This window comes from Dipodomys merriami, unplaced genomic scaffold (assembly GCF_024711535.1).
Source record: "Dipodomys merriami isolate MVZ:Mamm:240054 unplaced genomic scaffold, mDipMer1.0.p SCAF_55, whole genome shotgun sequence".
NCBI lineage: Eukaryota > Metazoa > Chordata > Mammalia > Rodentia > Heteromyidae > Dipodomys > Dipodomys merriami.
The window spans coordinates 9,303,091-9,321,339 of record NW_027206124.1 but is presented as its reverse complement, the minus strand read 5'-3'; the positions used below and the strand labels follow the sequence as shown (position 1 = coordinate 9,321,339).

Sequence of the window (18,249 nt, the reverse complement as noted above, 5' to 3'; positions counted from 1 at the left end):
CACACCTGACTGCCCACATCTGGCGGCCCACACCTGACTGCCACACCTGATTGCCCACACCTGGCGGCCACACCTGACTGCCCACACCTGACTGCCCACACCTGACTGCCCACACCTGGCTGCCCACACCTGACTGCCCACACCTGACTGCCCACACCTGACTGCCACACCTGACTGCCCACACCTGACTGCCACACCTGACTGCCCACACCTGACTGCCCACACCTGACTGCCACACCTGACTGCCCACACCTGACTGCCCACACCTGACTACCCACACCTGACTGCCCACACCTGACTGCCCACATCTGGCGGCCCACACCTGACTGCCACACCTGATTGCCCACACCTGGCGGCCACACCTGACTGCCCACACCTGACTGCCCACACCTGGCAGCCCACACTTGACTGCCCACACCTGACTGCCCACACCTGGCTGCCCACACCTGGCTGCCCACACCTGGCTGCCCACACCTGGCTGCCCACACCTGACTGCCCACACCTGACTGCCCACACCTGGCTGCCCACACCTGGCTGCCCACACCTGGCTGCCCACACCTGACTGCCCACACCTGACTGCCCACACCTGGCTGCCCACACCTGGCTGCCCACACCTGGCTGCCCACACCTGACTGCCCACACCTGGCTGCCCACACCTGGCTGCCCACACCTGACTGCCCACACCTGGCTGCCCACACCTGGCTGCCCACACCTGACTGCCCACACCTGACTGCCCACACCTGGCTGCCCACACCTGACTGCCCACACCTGACTGCCCACACCTGACTGCCCACACCTGGCGGCCACACCTGGCGGCCACACCTGGCGGCCACACCTGGCGGCCACACCTGGCAGCCCACACCTGGCAGCCCTCTTGAGAAGGTGGGAGAGAACGCGTAGCTGCACCTGGTGGGCCGTGTGGGACCCACCACCCGGATCGCCTTCTCCAAACGACTCAGGGCACAGCGCACGCTGCCTGCTGGGCAGATGGGAAACTGAGGCCCTCACCATCACCGCTCCTGAAGCCCGAATCCCAGGCCCCAGCCCAGGGGGTGGGGAGAACTGGACAGGCGCGTGGCCCTCGGGGGGCCCCTGTCCCCCGCAGGCCAACATCCGGCCAGCATCCTGCCGGCCTCTGCTGCTGCCATGGCCCCAGGGCCCTTGCTCGGAGGGTGCAGGAAAGCCCCCTTCCACAGAAGCCATTGTGGAGGCCAAGGCCTGGTGGTTCCACCGGAAACAGCCCGGCCTCCTCCTCCAGGAAGCCCTCCGGGGCCTCCTGCCCTCTTCTTGGCCCTCCCACACCATCCGTCTGTGCCTGGAGACCAGTGACAATAACCCAGCAAGCCCGGGGTGGGACCCTCACCTGGCCACTGCCCACGCTGTGCCCAAGTCTTGAACTCAGGCCCTCCAGAAGCACTGTAGTGCCCTGGTGCCAGCCCCGTGCTGGTACATCCTGCAAGGCTGTGGGTGACGCTGAAGTCACCTCCTCCAGGAAGCGGCCGCACCCTTCCCTAGGCCCCCAGGCCCAGGAGCGAGGTTCCTGTCCCTCGGACGGCCACACACCCATCGCCGGGTCATGTCAGACCCCCTCCCCCCCCCCCCACCCTGTGCTCAGCCCAGCATCTGCTCGGAGCAGCCTGGGTGTGTTGCTGAGTGAATACACGTGGGAGCAGGACCGCAGAGGCAGAGAGACCCTGCGCTCCCGATGCCCGGGCAGGACGCGGTCCAGCCCACCAAGGCCCGGCCTCGCGGGCCTGGGCGCAGCCCCCGCCAGCCCGTGAGGCGTTCCAGCCGGCTGGCCGCCCTATCTCAGGCCATCTTGCCGCCAAGGAGGCTGCTCCTCCCACCTGTATCTGGGGCCCTCATCTCCCCAGCAGGCCGGCTCGCCCCGACTTCTTCCCCAGTGTCCCAGCTTCTCCTCCACGACCGCCCCCACCCCACCCACCGACAGGCCAGGCCCCCAGCGCCGCCGGCAGCTGCAGCTGGTGCTCAGGCTGGGCTGTCCGTGCAGTGGCCCTCACCCCCAGGTCAGCCTGTGGGACCAGGAACCCCAGGGCAGGCCTGTGGGGCTGGGGCCTGGACTTCTGCCCACGCTGGAGTCTTCAGTCAGACCCAGGGCCCTGCCTCAGCCCTATGCCCGCTGCTGAGTGCCGAGGAGTACTGAGTGCGGAGTACTGAGTGCGGAGTGCTACCGCTGTCCCGGGTGTGCGCCGCGTGCTGCCCCGCGGCTGCCCGGCTCCCGCCGCCTACCTTCCTGCCGGCCTCGTTGTTGTGCAGGTTCATGAGGCGCCGTGCATTCTTCTTGATCTCCCGGGCGTCCACGAAGCGCCGGGAGAAGTCGATGCCGTAGCGCACGTCGGCGGAGCAGCCTCCCCACTTCCAGCCCTCCGCCTGGTTGTAGTAGCCCTGCTTCTCGCGGTCGCAGCCGCAGTTGCTCAGGTTGCCCTGGCTGCAGGCCGCGGTGACCGCGTGCGCCACGCCGGCCGCGGTGATGGCGTAGGTGAAGGCGGCCTCTCGGCTCCCTGTGGCGGGCAGAGACGGGCGAGGGGTGAGCGCTCCCGCGTGACCCTCCCCGGAGCCTGGCGTGTGATCGCTCCCCTCCCCGGAGCCTGGCGTGGGGGAGGTGCTGGGCGTGCGGGACCAGGCGAGTGCCGGGGGGAAGCCAGCCCTGGGGAGGCACAGGGCCCCACCGCACCCCTACACGGCTCAGAAGCCTGCCTGGCGCTCGAGCCTTCTTCTCTGGCTGTCCGCGGCCATCATCCTTCAGGTCTCCAGCCTCTCTCTCCTCCCACACCCCTGCTGGCTAGGGCACCTGAGCCCTCTGTTGACTGGCCTCTCCCCTGCAGCCGCTGGCTGGGTCCAAGTCCAACCCAGCGGGGTTGGCAGTCAGGCCCAGGACCCAGCCCTACATACACGGCCTGGCCCCGGGGCCAGCATCCGCCACACCCACCTGCCCATGTGCCCAGACACTGGCCCTTCTTTGGGGCCGGGGTGCTCACGCCCAGGCTGAAAACAGTCATGAGTCATGTCAGATCCGTTCCATGGACAGCTACTGAGTACCACTGCGTGCACAGGCTTGGTCAGGGGACGGAGGAGCAGTACGGGCCTGGGCAGTCTGAGGACTGTGAGGCACGGGTTTGGCTGCCTGGCAAACTCTACATCGGAGGCTTGGGGGAGGCCCAGGGGCCTCCTAGTGGACACAAGCCACCGCAAGACACCCAATAGCAGGGACCAGAAGCAGTTATAGAAGAGGCTGGGCCAGGGAGGAGGAGGGAGGAGGCCTCCCCCGCTACCCCAGGGTCAGCCAGCAGTCGGGGATTCCCACGCCGACGTCCTGTCCTGGCGTCCCGGGCGGGCGGGCAGGTGCCCAGGCAGCTCCCTGCATTTCGGGGCCCACCCCTGGGCCTTCTCAAGTCTTCACAGGGTCGGCTCTCCCCGGCCTCTGCCCACGCGGGCCCAGACTCATTAGCAGTCACTCACCAGCCGGAAACTCCCCCTACGTCCTTTTTAATTTGGTTTTGCTGAGCCAAGCTCTCTCTCCTCGCGGGGAGCGAGGCCGGCAGAGGGGCGCTGGGCCCGGGCGGGGCCCTCGCAGGGAGGATGCCAGCTCCAAGGGCTCGGAGCCATCCCCCAGCCCCGAGTGCCCCGGCGTGCGCGGGCGAGCACACGGGGAAGCTTCCTCTTCTTCCTGGGGCCCGCTCGGGATTCAGAAGGCCTGGGCTTGGGCCTGGGGCGGGAGGCTGGCTCAACACCTCTGAGATGACTTCCGGTACCCTGGCCTGGTCCCCAAAGCCCCAGGGCCCGGGCGCCGCTGGCCGTCCAGCTCCCTGTCTGGGACGGAATCGCTGCCCAAGTCCCCAGGCCCAGGTCTGACAAATCTCGGACACTCCCGGGTCCCAGAACTCCCTCGTGCCAAAGCTCACGCCGCAGGGACGGTGCGCAGGACCCGCGTCCGATGATCTGTGTGCACCCCGCTCACAGCTGCTAGTCCCCACGCCCGAGCAGGTCTGGGCCCTTCCCCTACCGTATCTCCTCTCATCTCCGCAGCACCTGATGAAACGAACTGTCTGAATCAGGCCCATCTCACAGATGGGGTTTGTTGCAGGCTACGCCGGGGGGAGGCGGACGGAGGCCGCCCCTGAGAGGCTGCCCCGAGGTGCGCGTGGATTCCCCTCAGGGCAGCGCCGCCCCGGGTGCACAGCTGCGCCCTCGGGCCCCAGAGCCCCAGCCAGGCCCAGCACACACCTGGGCCGCCCCACAAGTGCCCTGGGGTGGGCCGGTGAGTCCCAGATGTCCGAGAGTACCGGCCTGGCGTGGGACCCCCTGTCCGTGAGTCCCAGAGGTCCGAGGGCACTAGCCTGGTGCTGGGCCTCCTGTTGCCGCCGAAGCCAGTACCACTAGCCCCGAGGGGCCCTGGCGGCCTTTGGCGGCATCTGTCTTAAGGAGCCGGCGATGCCCACCCCATCTGCTGGCCTCCAGAGCCAGCTGCGAGCAGCAGAACCCGGATGCCCGGAGATGGCCGGGACAACTGGAGGTGTCACCAGACTTCCAGGACAGGCCTGGTCCCTGGCCGTGCTCAGTGCAGGCTTTCTGGAAACAGCTTCTTCCCAGGGTCGCCCAGTCAGCCCTGCCCACCCCCCCCCCCCTTCCACCGACATTCTAGAAAATCCCAGGCTATCAGGGCAAGATCCTGGCCTCGTTGTTCGCATGCCGGTGAGCCACCAGGACACCGGGGACCCCTGAGCTTGGCTCTTTTCTCAGGTTATCCAAACTCCAGCCCAGGGCAGGCTCTGAGGGAGACGTGCCAGGCAGACCCCAGGCCCAGGGTTAGACGCCTGCCCAGACCCGAGCTGGAGCCTGGGCGCTTGGCGATCCCTTACCCTGACTCCCAGGAGGACCCTGCTGGCGACCTGGCAGATCGCTGCGAGAAGCTTCTAGAAAATGAATGAGCCTACTAGGCAAAGAGATGTCAGCACAGGGCTCCCCCCTCCCCAGGCCGAGCGTGGCTCTCCTCACCCCTCAGTGATCTGCCACTTCCCTCTGTCCACACAGGCAGGGACATAAATTTTTTACAGCTATAATTGAGCTAATAATGACCTGGTTAACTGTGCTGGCAGAGGCCCTGGCTGGCCTCTCAGAAGGAGAGCCAGGAATCGGCAACAGCGGTGCCAAGAGAGGCCGAGAGATCACTCAGGGACACGCCTCCATCCCCACCAAGGCCAGAGAGGCCCAGCACACGGCCGGGCCACACAGCAGTTCAGGAGCTGGGGGCGCCGGCGTCCACCCTGATGGAGTGACCGGGGCCACACGGGGGCCGCGTGCCTCAGCCAGTAGAGGAAGGGTCAGGCGTGAAACCAGAGCGCAAGGCCAGATCCTAGAATGGCAGGCTGGGTGCAGGTCAGGCGTGACACCAGAGCGCAAGGCCAGATCCTAAAATGGCAGGCTGGGTGCAGGTCAGGCGTGACACCAGAGCGCAAGGCCAGATCCTAAAATGGCAGGCTGGGTGCAGGTCAGGCGTGACACCAGAGCGCAAGGCCAGATCCTAAAATGGCAGGCCGGGTGCAGCCGGACACCGCGGAGGGGCCTGGCTGTGTCCCTGGGGATCTCCCACGTGGGCTGAGGCTGGCCGGCATGAGTCCCAGAGCCCCTCGCAGGGCACACATGGGGTCATGTGTCCCTCCCGTGTGTGCTCTGTGCCGTGAGTGTGGGTCACGGGGCTCAGGGGGCTGGGGACCGGCCCTGGGGCCCGCCCTCCTCCCGGCCAACCTGCGCCCGTCCCCCCTGACACACACTGCACTGTTGAAAACGCCACAGCTACGGAACCAAGCTACGCCACGGGCGAGGCCGGGCCTGGACGTGGCTCCATGACCCAGTGCCGGCGTAGCACGAACAGAGAGCCCACTTCCATCTCTAGTACCAACCTATCAATCATCAGCCAATCAATCAGCCAATCAGGAAAAGTACCTGAACAGACATGTCTCCAAAAATGGCCGATAAGGACATAAAAATATGAGCAGCACGGTCTGCTGTGGAGAATGCCAACCAAAACCACAAGAGGCCCCACCTCACACCCACCGAGTGGACACACTGGAGACCAACAAGGACGAGGGTTGTTGAGGAGGGGACCAGCTGGGACCCTGACCCCACAGGGGGTGAGAGGTGGTGTGCGGCCAGCAACGCCATTCCTAAGTACATGCCTAAGAGAAACGCAGGCACAAAATCCTGCCCCAGGGATGAATGGTTCAATATCCATATAGTGGACTATTACTCAGCCATACAAAGGTAATGAAGCTCACACCTGTAAATCCCAGCTACTCTGAGGCTGAGATCTGATGGCCCTGTTCACATCCAGCCTAGCCAGGAAAGTCTGTGAAATGCTTATCTCCAATTAACCAACAAAAAGCCAAACATGAAGCTGTGGCTCAAGTGGTACAGTACTAGCCTTGAGCAAAAGAGCTAAGGGACAGTGCCCAGGCCCTGAGTTCAAGCCCATTCACAACACAAAACCCCCCAAGTTCTAAAAATCCACCGTGTTCACCACATTTGCACAATTCTACTAAAAACCTCTAAAAACCTCTGAACTGCACAACTTAAATGAAATCACATGCATGGAGGAGGGTGGTTCACACCTGTAATCTCAGCATGTGGGAGGCTGAAGCAGGACGAATGGAAGTTTGAGCCCAGCCTGAACTACCACAGAGCAAGACCTTATCTCAAGTAAATGCAAGTCAATGAATAGAGGCGTGGCATTGTCTAGTATCTGAGCCGTTGGCAAAGGCGTTGGGCCCAGGGGCTTCTAGAGTGCAGTGAGTGGGCTGAGCGCAGGCCGAGGCCACGCGGTAGGCCAGGGCTGCTGAGCGCAGGCTGAGGCCACGCGGCAGGCCAGGACTGTGCTCGGGTGGACCCAGGGCCTGCTCAGCCCGCTGGCCAGGACAGAAACGCCGGTGTTCTGCCTGCCTTTCTCGCTGCCCTGGACTCTCACCCATCTACGTCCGCCAGACTCCCGCCTGGCCCTTTCACCAGTCAGCTCCCTACCACTCTCTGTTCCCCAGTGCCACGCGCAGCCTCGCTCCCAGAGCCCAGGGGTGACACCGTGAGCCCTGCCCACTGCAGAGCCCACGGCGGGGCCGGGCCACGGGCTGTCCCCGGGTGGCCCACAGCCCGACAATGAGCCTCCCAGCATAGAAGTGGACTGGGGGCACCCTCTGGGGAAGGGGTGCTGAAGGCAGCCCCGAGCGGGGACACTGGTGGGGATCGGGGACCGTGCTCCCGGCAGAGGGGACAGGAAGCAGCATGTGAGCAGCACGCGCCCGGTCTGTCCAGCCAGCGCCGCCCGCACCGGCCTCAAGGGCGTCACAGACGAGACTTCAACTTGGCTCTAAAAAGTCGGGGCACCCTGGATGGGTTGCTACAGGGGGGCCAGTGCAGGGTGTCCGCCAGCTGAGAGGTGGAGGGGTCAGGCCTGGGAGGGTCTGCGGGTGTGGCCCAGGGTCAGCGCGTGGCTCTGGTGGAAGGTCAGGGAGAGGGGGCGGGGGCCACCACGGGAGCCGACGCTGCGGTCAGAGCAGCCGGGCAGGCCGAGGCAGCCACGTGCAAGCCTGGCACGGCACGAGAGGTCAGCGGGGCTTGCTCGGCCCCAGCCCCAAGCCAGACTCCGAGGGCTCGAGGCCCGCGGTGGTGACCCGCCCGGTAACAGGGATGTGGGCACTGCGTAGTGGGGGTGGGGGTTGTCAGACGAGCCTTCCTGAGGGACGGCTGAGACCAGGGCTCCGGCGTGGAGACAGGCAGGGGCGCCTAGGGGGCCCCCAAAGCCAGGGCCGTGCGACACTGCTGGCTGACCGGCTCCCTGCTCACCAAGACCGCCAGCCCGCTCTAGCGCACCGAGTGTGGCTCTCCCTGTGTGAGCCCCACTGTGGTGGGGACTGAGGAGGCCCCTGAGCCAGGCCCGAGGCACCAGGTGTCACCTGGCCCACAAGCCCGGTGGCCGTGGCCGTGTCCCATCATGGTCTGGACAGGAATCTGAGGTGCCCCCGGGGCACTGGGCGGGTCCCGCGTGTCCCCTGACTCCTTGCTGCTGTCTGAGCTCTGTCCCTGGGGTGGGGTGAACGTCCACAGGTCTCAGCCTCATCCTCAAGAGACATGTGGCGCTGGTCTGCAGCAGGGAGGGCAGCGGCGGGAAGGGGGGTGGCCATATTTCTACTTGTTCAGCTGAATAATCAGAAGTTTGAGTCCCAGCTCACCACGCCTCTGTAAGCCTGGCTTGGACCACCAGGGCCGCAGGGTCTGGCGCTGCCAGGTGAGGGCCAGGACAGCTGCCTGGCAGCCGTGGCCATCCCTGACCCTTCAAACGGAGGCGGTCGCAGCACATACCTCACAGCACCCTCTGGGAGGCAGGGGATGATGGGAAGTATGCTGCAGGTGTGTGCTGCAGTGCTGATCTCAGAGCAGACCTGACCCTGGCAGGCAGGCAGATGCAGGGCCGGTATATGTGTATGTGTATAGCCATATGTGTGTAAATGTGAGAGTGTACACATATGTGTGCATGTGTGTGCATGTGTCAACTGCATGTGCCTGTGTATGAGAATTGTGTCACCTCCAAACAGGCATTATAGGTAGGTGTGTGTGTGTGTGTGTGTGTGTGTGTGCATGTCTGTGCATGTTCATGCATGGGTGTGTTTGCATGTATGTGCACTGAGCCTTTTTTTTTTTTTTTTGCTCAAAGCTAGTGCTCTACCACTTGAGCCACAGCTCCATTCCTGGCTTTTTGGTGGTTAGTTGGAGATAAGAGTCTCCCAGAGAGAAGGGGTGGGTTAGGAGGGATGGGCGACAATGTAGTCAGACACCCTGTATTCATACACTGTTTTGTAGAATGGGAACTTCTTTGTACAACTACTTAAAGATAATTATAATTTAAAAAAAAGTTAAAAAAAAAAAAAGAGTCTCACAGACTTTCTGCTCAAGCTATCTTCGAACTCCAGTCCTCAGATCTCAGCCTCCTGGGGTCACAGGCTTGAGACCAGTGCCAGATTCAGAAGTGTGTGTGTGTGCGTGTGTGTCTGCGTGCGCGTGTGTGTGTGTGCGTGCGTGTGTGTGTGTGTGTGTGTGCGTGCCTGGGTGTAGGTATGTAAGAGTATGTACTGGCATGTATGCATGTACTTGTGTCAATGCATGTGTGTGCTTTTTTTCTACATGTCTGTCCATCTGTCCATCCTACCCGGCCTCTGAGTCCTTCCATCTGCTCTGTCCCCGTCTCCCGGCCCTGCTCTGCCTGTCCTGCTGACTCAGAGTCTCCACACTAAGCTCTTCATGCTGTTGTCATAAGCACAGCGCCGGGAAAGTCCTGCCAGGTCCGGACACGCCAGCATGCCCGCCCTTGGGCCTTTGTTCTGACCCAGGGCAGCCCGCACACGCTGAGCCCCTCTGCTGCATCAGGCTTCCGCTGGGGTGGCGTGGGGCGCACAGGCCCAGAGCGGGGTGTGTGCAGCCCCCACCTAGAACCCGCCCTGCAACCTGCCGCGCCTTTCCTTATCCTATCCCAGCTGCTTGGGGCCGGATGCCCTCTCAGGGCCTCCCTCCTGCCCCGGGGGCTGGTGACAACATCCACCCAGGCCTGTGCCTGGTGACACAAGAGCCCTGGGCCTCCCCGGGCCTCGTCCCCAGGGCCTCCAGGCCCAGCGCCCTGTGGGGCTGTGTGGGCTCAGGGCTGGGCAGCCTTAGTTCTCACAGGCGTAAGAGCCTCCCCAGCCCCTCATAGATGGGTGGCAGAACCCACAGGGGGTGACATGGCCCACCGGTCCCTGTCCCTGGTGAGGGTTTAGAAGACGGCCACGGAATGAAAGAGATGGAGCCAGGCCGGAGCTGTCTGGAGCCAGGCGGGCCCCTTTCCACTTGGAGCCTGGGCCTGCCCTGGGACCCAGGCACCACACCCCAGGACCACTGCAGGGGCTGCACGGCCTCCCTGAGCGCCGTCTGGGAGAGAGCCCAGGCCCTGTGGAGGCCCAGCTTCAGCCCCCCCCCGGGACAGGGGGGCCGGTCAGCTGACCAGGTGGGGTCCTCTCCTACTCCACCCAGCCTTCTCTCCCGTCCGACCAGTCTGTCAGGGAGTGGGAAAATGCCTATCTCTGACACATTCTGGTGGCTTTCAGCGCCGGAAGGCTCCGCTCCGGGTGCCAGGCCACTGCCCAGCCCGTGGCACCTGGCTGGTCAAGCCTGCCGAGCTCCAGAGACACCCTAGGAAGACCCGAAGCTGACCTTTCCCATGTCGCTTGGGAGCTGCCCCCAGGGGGAGGGGCCGGGGCTCGGCTGCAGCTGGTGTCCTCCTATCCTGAGCAAGACTCCGACCTTGAGCTCCTTCCCACCCCGGCGCCCCTTCCTCCCTGTCCCTGCCCCTCAGAGATGTCTGCTGTCGTGCCACGCCTCCCTCCTGCCCCCCGGCCTGGCGTTCGGCAGGTGCTCCACGCATGCAGACTGAACCGCAGCGGGGCCGACTGCCCAGGCGGCCATGGCCAGCTGACTTGCGTCCTCAGCCTGCCCTTCCCCGCCCCGCAGGATGGCATCTGGGAAGAGCCTGCCCCATCGGGGTTCCCAGACCTACTCGGTCCCTGCCAGCGGATGTCATCTGAAATTCCCCAGTGGCAAGCAGACTTGTCCCGCTGGTGCTGGGTGCAGAGTCTGCCCAGTCTGCTGTGGGGAAAGCTACACCTCACCTCTGTGCGCGTGCCTGGACGCATCCCCGCGGGAGTGAGCCCACTGCCACCGGAGGGGCCACAGGACCCTTGACCGTCCCAGGGCAGCACTGCCCCTTCAGGGTCTGTCTGCAGAGCGGGGCGGTGGACACACACCGGCACCCGGACCCCCGCCCAAAGCCCCTCGCCTCTCAGACCCCTGAGACGCGGTCCTCTGCCCCCTCAGGGCCTGCTCCCCTGGCCTGCGCGGGCCACCCTGACGCACAGCTCACCCACAAAGCAAACAGAAGCCTAACAGCTGCCTCATGCCACTCACGTGAGCCGGGATTACGGGCGGCCCTATGCCTGGTCATGTCTGAAGCTGGCACATGACAGGCGGGACGCGGCATTCCCTGGCAGCAGGCATGGAGCCGGGGCCCGCACGCAGCCACGGCCCAGGCCGGCCCGGCTGGCGGGTGCTGGGACTTTGGGCCCAGGAGGGGCTGGGGCAAGCAGAAAGGGGCCGAGGAAAAGCCCGGCCTGCTCGGACCCTCCGCTCTTCCCCGGCTCTCCCTGGGCAAGGCACGCAGCACTCCGGCCCTGCCCCCTCGCTGGCCCAAGCCTCCCCCCTGCCCCCAACGCTCCTGCAGTGCTGGGGAAACCCAGCTTCTTGGTTCCTCGGCCCTGCGCATGCGTGCCGTCCCTGCCTCCCCGGTGGCAGGTCACTCTCTCAGGGACATCTCTGCTGGGAGCCCTAGCTGCCTCGCTGTGGGTCCGCAAGGTTCCAACATGCCCCGAGACACCACGACAGTCAGGAGGCCACAGCCTCCCGGGGAGGAGCGCATGGGCGGAGGGAAGCCTAGCGTGGATGGGCGGAGGGAAGCCTAGCGAGGGCCTTGGGCCTCGCTCTAGAGGGCAGAGCAAGTGGCTTCTGAGTGACCCCAGGGAGGGGCCAAGGAGGAGTCATCGCAAGAATGACCTATGACCCAACCCCACGCCCGCGGCTCACACCTCCTAGTTACTCAGGGGGCTGAGATGGAGGATTGCAGTTTGAAGCCAACCGTGGGCAAGAAAGTCTCCAATTAACCAGCAAAAAAAGCCTCACGTAGAGCTGTGGCTAGAGTGGTAGAGTGCTAGCCTTGAGTGAAAAAGCAAAGACACTGCACCATGCCCTGAGTTCAAGTCCCAGTTCCAGCACACACACACACACACACACACACACACACACACACACACACACACAGAACCCAAGATGGCGTAGTGAGCACCTCGTCCCTGGAGACGCACCAGCCATGGCACAGCTGCAGGAGAAAGGGTGGGCTTTGTACAGGGGCCCTGGGGCCCTTTCAAAGGCTCTCCCCCCCTCCCCCCAGGATCAAGCCACAGCACAGGCCCAAGGCAGAGCACAGGCCCTGAAGCGGGCCCTCTCCTTCTGGGGCCCGTCATTCATTAGCACTGCCCATGGTCCACGCGTGCCCCAGCTGCCTGGCTCCTGTGCCCAGGCCTCGGCACACCTCTGAGGTGGGGTCCCCTTCCCAGACCCCAGACCGCAGCCAGGTGCCAGCAGGAGGTCCTTGCGTAGCACTGTGCGGCTGTGGCCAGAGCCACCCTGGCTGAGGGCCGGGCCTTTGACCCAGGAAGTGAGGACCCTAGGCTGGAGTCACTGGTTAAAAAAACTTGTCCATGCTGAGCGCCCGTGGCTCCCACCTGTCATCCTAGCTACTCCGGAGGCTGAGAGCGGAGGATTGCAGTTCGAAGCCAGCCGGAGCTGGAAAATCCATGAAGCTCTGATCTCCAATGAACCACCAGAAAAAACATAAGTGGCGCTATGGCTCAAGTGGTAGAGCGCTAGCCTTGAGCTGAAAAACCCAGGGACCGTGCCCAGGCCCAGAGTTCAAGCCCTACAACCAACAGAAAGAACAACAACAAAAACCCAAAAACCTGTCCACTAGGGGTAGGAGGCAGAAAAGGCTCAGGGCCAGCACGGCACCGGCTCAGACTGGAGGCCAGAGGAGGAACACCACGACGGCGGGAGCACCAGAAGGGTGGGGAGGGCGGCAGGTGCCGGCCGGGCTGGCTTCTGAGTGCAAGGGAGAAGAGCAGGGGTGAGGCCTGCGAGGCTCCGCTCACACCCTGGGCTCCCACAGGGAGCTACTGTGGGCTCGGGAGCGAGGCCGTGACTGCGCGGCTACTGTGTAGCCGGGCGCAGGAGGGCCGGGCGGGGCGGGGAGGCAGCGGCAGCTGCCCGGGAGGGCTGGACCCGAAGCCACCCCGGGGCTGCGCGGCTGCGTGGACAGTGGAAGCACCGCAGGGTTCTGTGCAATGCCGGACAGTCAGGCAGCCGGAGGAGCTGGCACGGTGGCAGCAAGAAGATGGCGCGCCGCAGCGCCAGTGCTCCCGTGGGTCTGTGGCACTTGGAGCCGTGGGTGACAGGGGCAGGGGCACCCAGACGCAGGGCACACCTGGGCCTGGGCGCGGGGGGGGCAGTCAGAGACTGGCTTGGGAGCCAGGGAGAGCGCACCATCGGGACCACCTGGGCCACTGGTGGCCAGACAGGGGCAGTGGTGTGGCAGACCGTGGGACAGGGAGCGTGGGAGATGGGTGTGAACAGCTGGACCACAACGTTCACCTCTGAATGCCCCAGGAGGCAGGAGAGGGATGCCATATTCCCCGGAAGCAGAGCTGGGGCCACATGCGTGCTCTCAGAAGGGGCCCGGGGGACCGGGGCAGGGGGAGGGGCAGAGCCAACGCCTGGATGCCTGGCCCCTAGGGAGTTCGGGGTGGGGGCTGCCCGGGGTGGAGCCCACCTTGAGGCTAAGGATGGCCCTGGCACCCGGACATCAGTCCTGTGGGCAGAGCTCAGTCCCTTCCGGCTCCCGTTGGTCCCGCAGAGCCTTCCGGCAGCCAGCCGTGGTGCTCAGTGAGGTGTCCGGATGGGGGTGGGCAGCAGTGGGCCGCTTTGCTCCTTGGGGACAGGGCAGAGGCTGGGGGGCCACGCTGCCCTCTGCCAGTCCTCGTGGCACCACCCCCTGGGGGAGGCTGGGGCTGGTTTCCCAGCTGCTCACACAGCAACGCCATCAGCATGGCCCGAAGGGCGACAGAGCCAGAGCCCACACTCCAGAAGCCAAGCAGCTTCTCAAAAGGCCCCGAGCCTCAGTTTCTCCGGAGCTCCACAGCCTGGCAGCCCTGGGCTGGGGGGCCAGGCGGGCAGGTGGGCAGCTGGCACAAGGCAGACACTCATGCCAGTGCCCTACCAGCCCGCCGCAGCTGGCACTGGAGGGAGGGAGCTGCACTTGGGTGGTAGGCTCCGCAGGAGCCACCCTGGCTCTGCCAGGCGCCACCCACAGCTGCTCACCGCAAAGGGGCCCCCAGGGACTTTCCCCTGCGCCACCCTGAAGCCCCTCTGCAGCACCGCCAGCCCTGCAGAGCAGCTCTGGCCTGGGTCCCGGCAGCTGTGGGGCTGCTTGGCAGCTCCAGGCCTCTGGGTTGGAAGGATGTGCGCTGTGCGCGCCTGCGGGCCAGGTAGCCAGCGAGCCAGCAAGCCTGGCTCCGGGCTCTGAGCCGGGCTCCTGCCACAGCCTGGAGAGAAGCTGAAATCACCACCGCACTCTCCTGCTGACAGCAGCCCGGGGCACCTACTGTGCACAGACACTGGCAGACACACAAGGCAGGCTGGCAACTCCCGGGGCCCAGGGCCGCTGACCGACATGGCCAAGGTTACATGATGGATTCAAAGCATGTTCCCCGATCCGTGACACGGCACTCTGAGGACAGGAGGGCTGCCTCGAGGGTCCCAGCAGGGACACCCGGCCATCCCCACGTGGCCGGCTCCCATGGCTGCTCTGCGTGATTCAGCCGGTGTCCGCCTGTCCCGCAGCCCAGTTCCACGCTGCAGACCTCCTTCTAGCCGGCAGTCCTCTCGCTGGGGCATTCCCAGGGTCCCCTTCTCGCTGCCTGCACTCCCCCCCCCCGCCAGCCTTCCCCAGGGCAGCTACTGCTCCCCTCAACTCCCCAAGCCACCTGGGAAGTGCCACACTGTCCCTGCTCTCTGGAGGAGAATGGAGGCATTCGCTGGGCGCTGGTAGCTCACACCTGTAACCCTAGCTACTCAGGAGGCTGAGAGCTCAGGGTGGAGCTGGAGAGTCCATGAGACTCTTACCTCCAATGAATCAGCAAAAAGCCAGAAGTGGAGATGTGGCTCAAGTGGCAGAGCACCAGCCTTGAGCTGTGCCCTAGGGCCGGCACATGCCTGCGCGTGCGCGCGCGTGCGCGCACACACACACACACACACACACACACACACACACACACACACACACACACACACACACACACACACACACACACACACACACCCCGCAGGGACCTTGGCCTGGATCTGCCGTGCCAGTCACCACAGCGTAGGCCCTGCCCACTACACTGTATGGCCACACCCCTGTCACCAGAGCGCATGCTCTGCTCACTTCCCTGCATGGCCATGCGCCCATCCGCTCCTGCCCGTGTTGAACATGGTCCCCCTTGGCCTCACAGTCCCCATCCACACGCACAAGCTGCGTCCCCCACCTCGGGTGTCATGGTACCCCAGGGGTACAGCCACGTGAGGGGCTCCCGCGCTCCCCACCCCGAGCCTGGCCTGGAACAGGGCTGTGCAACAGGGTGCTAGGCACGTCTGAGTGTGGAAGCATGCGCAAAACAGCGACGCGGGCAGCCCGGCCCCCGGCCCCCCGGCCCCCGGGACCCCAGCCCCCCGGCCCCCAGGACCCCCGGCCCCCAGCACCCCTGGCTCCCAGCACCCCCGGCCCCCGGGACCCCCGGCCCCTCGGCCCCCAGGCCCCCCGGCCCCCAGGCCCCCCGGCCCCCCGGCCCCCAGCACCCCCGGCCCCCAGCACCCCCAGCCCCTGGGACCCTCGACCCCCAGCACCCCCGGCCCCCGGGACCCCTGGCCCCCAGCACCCCCAGCCCCTGGGACCCTCGACCCCCAGCACCCCCGGCCCCTGGGACCCCCGGCCCCCAGCACCCCCGGCCCCCAGGACCCCCGGCCTCCGGGACCCCCGGCCTCCAGCACCCCCGGCCCCCGGCCCCCAGCACCCCCAGGGACCCCCGGCCCCCAGCACCCCTGGCCCCTGGGATCCCCGGCCCCCAGCACCCCCGGCCCCCGGGACCCCCGGCCCCCCGGCCCCCAGGACCCCCGGCCCTCCGGCCCCCAGCACCCCAGCCCCCAGCGCCCCCGGCCCCCAGCCCCTGGCCCCAGGTCCCCAGCCTCCAGGACCCCCGGAACCCCCAGCCTCCGGGACCCCGGCCCCCCGGTCCCTGGCCCCCAGTCCCCAGGACCCCCGGCCCCCCACCCCCACCCGCGGCCGGCCCGCGAGCCTGGACAAGCCCTTACCTACTCGAAGCTCCTGCCCAAAGACGGTCTTCTCGCCCAGGGCGGAGCAGTTCCAGCGGCCGAAGCGGAACTGGTACTGGCACTCGTTGATGCCCATCTGCGCCCCCTCCCCGATCACGATGATGGCATCGGGCCGGCTCTGGCAGATGGCGCGCTGCCGGGGGGCCAAGCCGGGAATCTTGTTGCAGATGATGTTGGCTCCCAGGGCCACCACAGATGACAGTGCTCTGCGGAGACAGGGAGGGGACCTGGGGTGAGGCTGGTGGCGAGGCTGGGCAGTGAGGCCGGCGGCGAGGCCCGGACGGTGAGGCCTGGGCAGTGAGGCCGGCGGCGAGGCTGGTGGCGAGGCTGGTGGCGAGGCCGGCGGTGAGGCCTGGGCAGTGAGGCCGGCGGCGAGGCTGGTGGCGAGGCTGGTGGCGAGGCTGGTGGCGAGGCCGGCGGTGAGGCCTGGGCAGTGAGGCCGGCGGCGAGGCCCGGGACGGTGAGGCCGGGCGGTGAGCCTCCCCGCCGTCAGCCCGGCCTTCCTCACCCCTTTCCCCCACTGACTGTCCTCACCAGCCTCGTTCCTGCCCACCAGGAAACAGTGGCCCATGTCTTCAAGGGTCCTTTTCCATTGACCTGGCCTCCCCCGAGTCCAGGGCCTCCCCGCCTCCCAGCTGCCAGAACCACAGACTCAGCCCATGGCCTGGCCACCATCTCCAGGCCTCCGGTTCAGACCCACAAGCCCTCTCCCCTTGGAAGGCCACCGCCACGGTCACAGCACAGGCCCCCAAGGGTGTACCCAACTCCCAGACCACCATGCTTAGCTCCAGGGTAGAATTCCTGCCTCCCTTCTCCCGCTCCCAGATTCCTAAACCAGCAGCCTCAGACCCCAGTTCCAGCCTGTGTAACCCATAAAAGATGTGCCAAGTCTCAGTTTCCTCCTGCACAAAATGGGCACATAAAACATCTCCTCCCCTGGGTGTCTGTGGCTCATGCCTGGGATCCTAGCTACTGAGAAGCTGAGAGGTCCAAGGATCTAAGTTCAAAACCAGCCTGGGCAGGAACGTCAGTGAGACTCTTTAACTAACGAAGCTAGACGTGGTGCTGTGGCTCAAGCAGTTGAGCTCTAGCCTTAGGTGAAAAACCTCAGGGACAGCACCCAGGCCCTGAGTTCAAGCCCCAGGACCAGCACACACACACACACACACACACACACACACACACACACACACACACACACACACACTCTACCAGCACACAAGCAGCAGGAACAGGTCGCTCACTTCTGGGAGACCAAGCACACCCAGGAACCCGGCTAATCACCCCCACTGGATGCTGGTCTTGGCAGGTGCCACGCTAACCAGGCCACGTGGGGCCCTGAGGCTGCACCAATAATTAGCCTCCTGGCAGCCAGCAAGCCCACTCTCCCTAAAGGTGTTGTGGGGAGAGTGTTTGTTTGCTTTGGTAATGAGGTGAAATTCGCATCACATCAGATTAACCATTTTAAAGTATACAGCTCCCTGGCCTTTCTGTACACGCGGCATTGTGCAAGCCCAGCTTCTATCAAGTTCCAAGATGCTGTCATCACCCCAATAGGAAACTCCGTCCGCATTAGCAAGCAGCAGCTCCGTCTGTGCCGCGCGCGCCCCGCCCCCACCCGCCCGGCCGCCAGCCACTAATCTGCTCTCGGTTCCCACGGGGCTGCAGTTCTAGATGCTCCATGGAATCTTACAATGCATGCAGTCCTGTGTCCCCGCCACTCCCCTCGAGCAAAGTGTTCATCCACGCTGCATCCACGCTGCAGCACACCAGAGCTCTGTTCTTTTTTAAGGCTGAATACTATTCCACGGCACACAGGCCACACTGGCTCTGGTGGTCATGTTCAGCTCTTTGGGTGCTCTGGTGTTGCTGGGTGTTTTTGCTTTCAGAGAAGGGGCAAGCGGACTGGTTTTCAGCACCCCAAAAGGACCCCAGAGATAGAAGGAAAAGATCTGGATACAAAACAACAGACTGCGTGTGCTTAGCCAAGCGGAAGGCCACCGGGGGTCCCCAAAGCTGACAACCAGGCCCTGGCTGGAACGGGGCCGGGGCGGGGGGGACTCCTCATGCCCACTGGGCAACGGCCCTTCCTTGAGACATGGTGTTTTTCCAGGGCAGCTGGACAGTCCCCGTGTGGCCCGAGCCCCAGCACGTGCAGCACCGGCTGCGACACTCAAT

At 65.1% G+C, this 18,249-nt stretch overlaps 1 protein-coding gene across 3 annotated transcripts in view; it reads right to left on the bottom strand.

Moving 5' to 3' along the window:
* Nucleotides 1-18,249, bottom strand: part of Wnt7b (Wnt family member 7B) — a 44,576-nt gene that overhangs the window by 7,744 nt on the left and 18,583 nt on the right. For all 3 annotated transcript variants that reach the window (XM_069999843.1, XM_069999842.1, XM_069999844.1), the window contains exons 2-3: nucleotides 16,051-16,277; nucleotides 2,251-2,522 (exon numbers count right to left, since the gene is read on the bottom strand). In XM_069999843.1, the coding sequence (XP_069855944.1) occupies nucleotides 2,251-2,522; nucleotides 16,051-16,277 (499 nt within the window). The remainder of the gene's footprint in view (nucleotides 1-2,250; nucleotides 2,523-16,050; nucleotides 16,278-18,249) is intronic.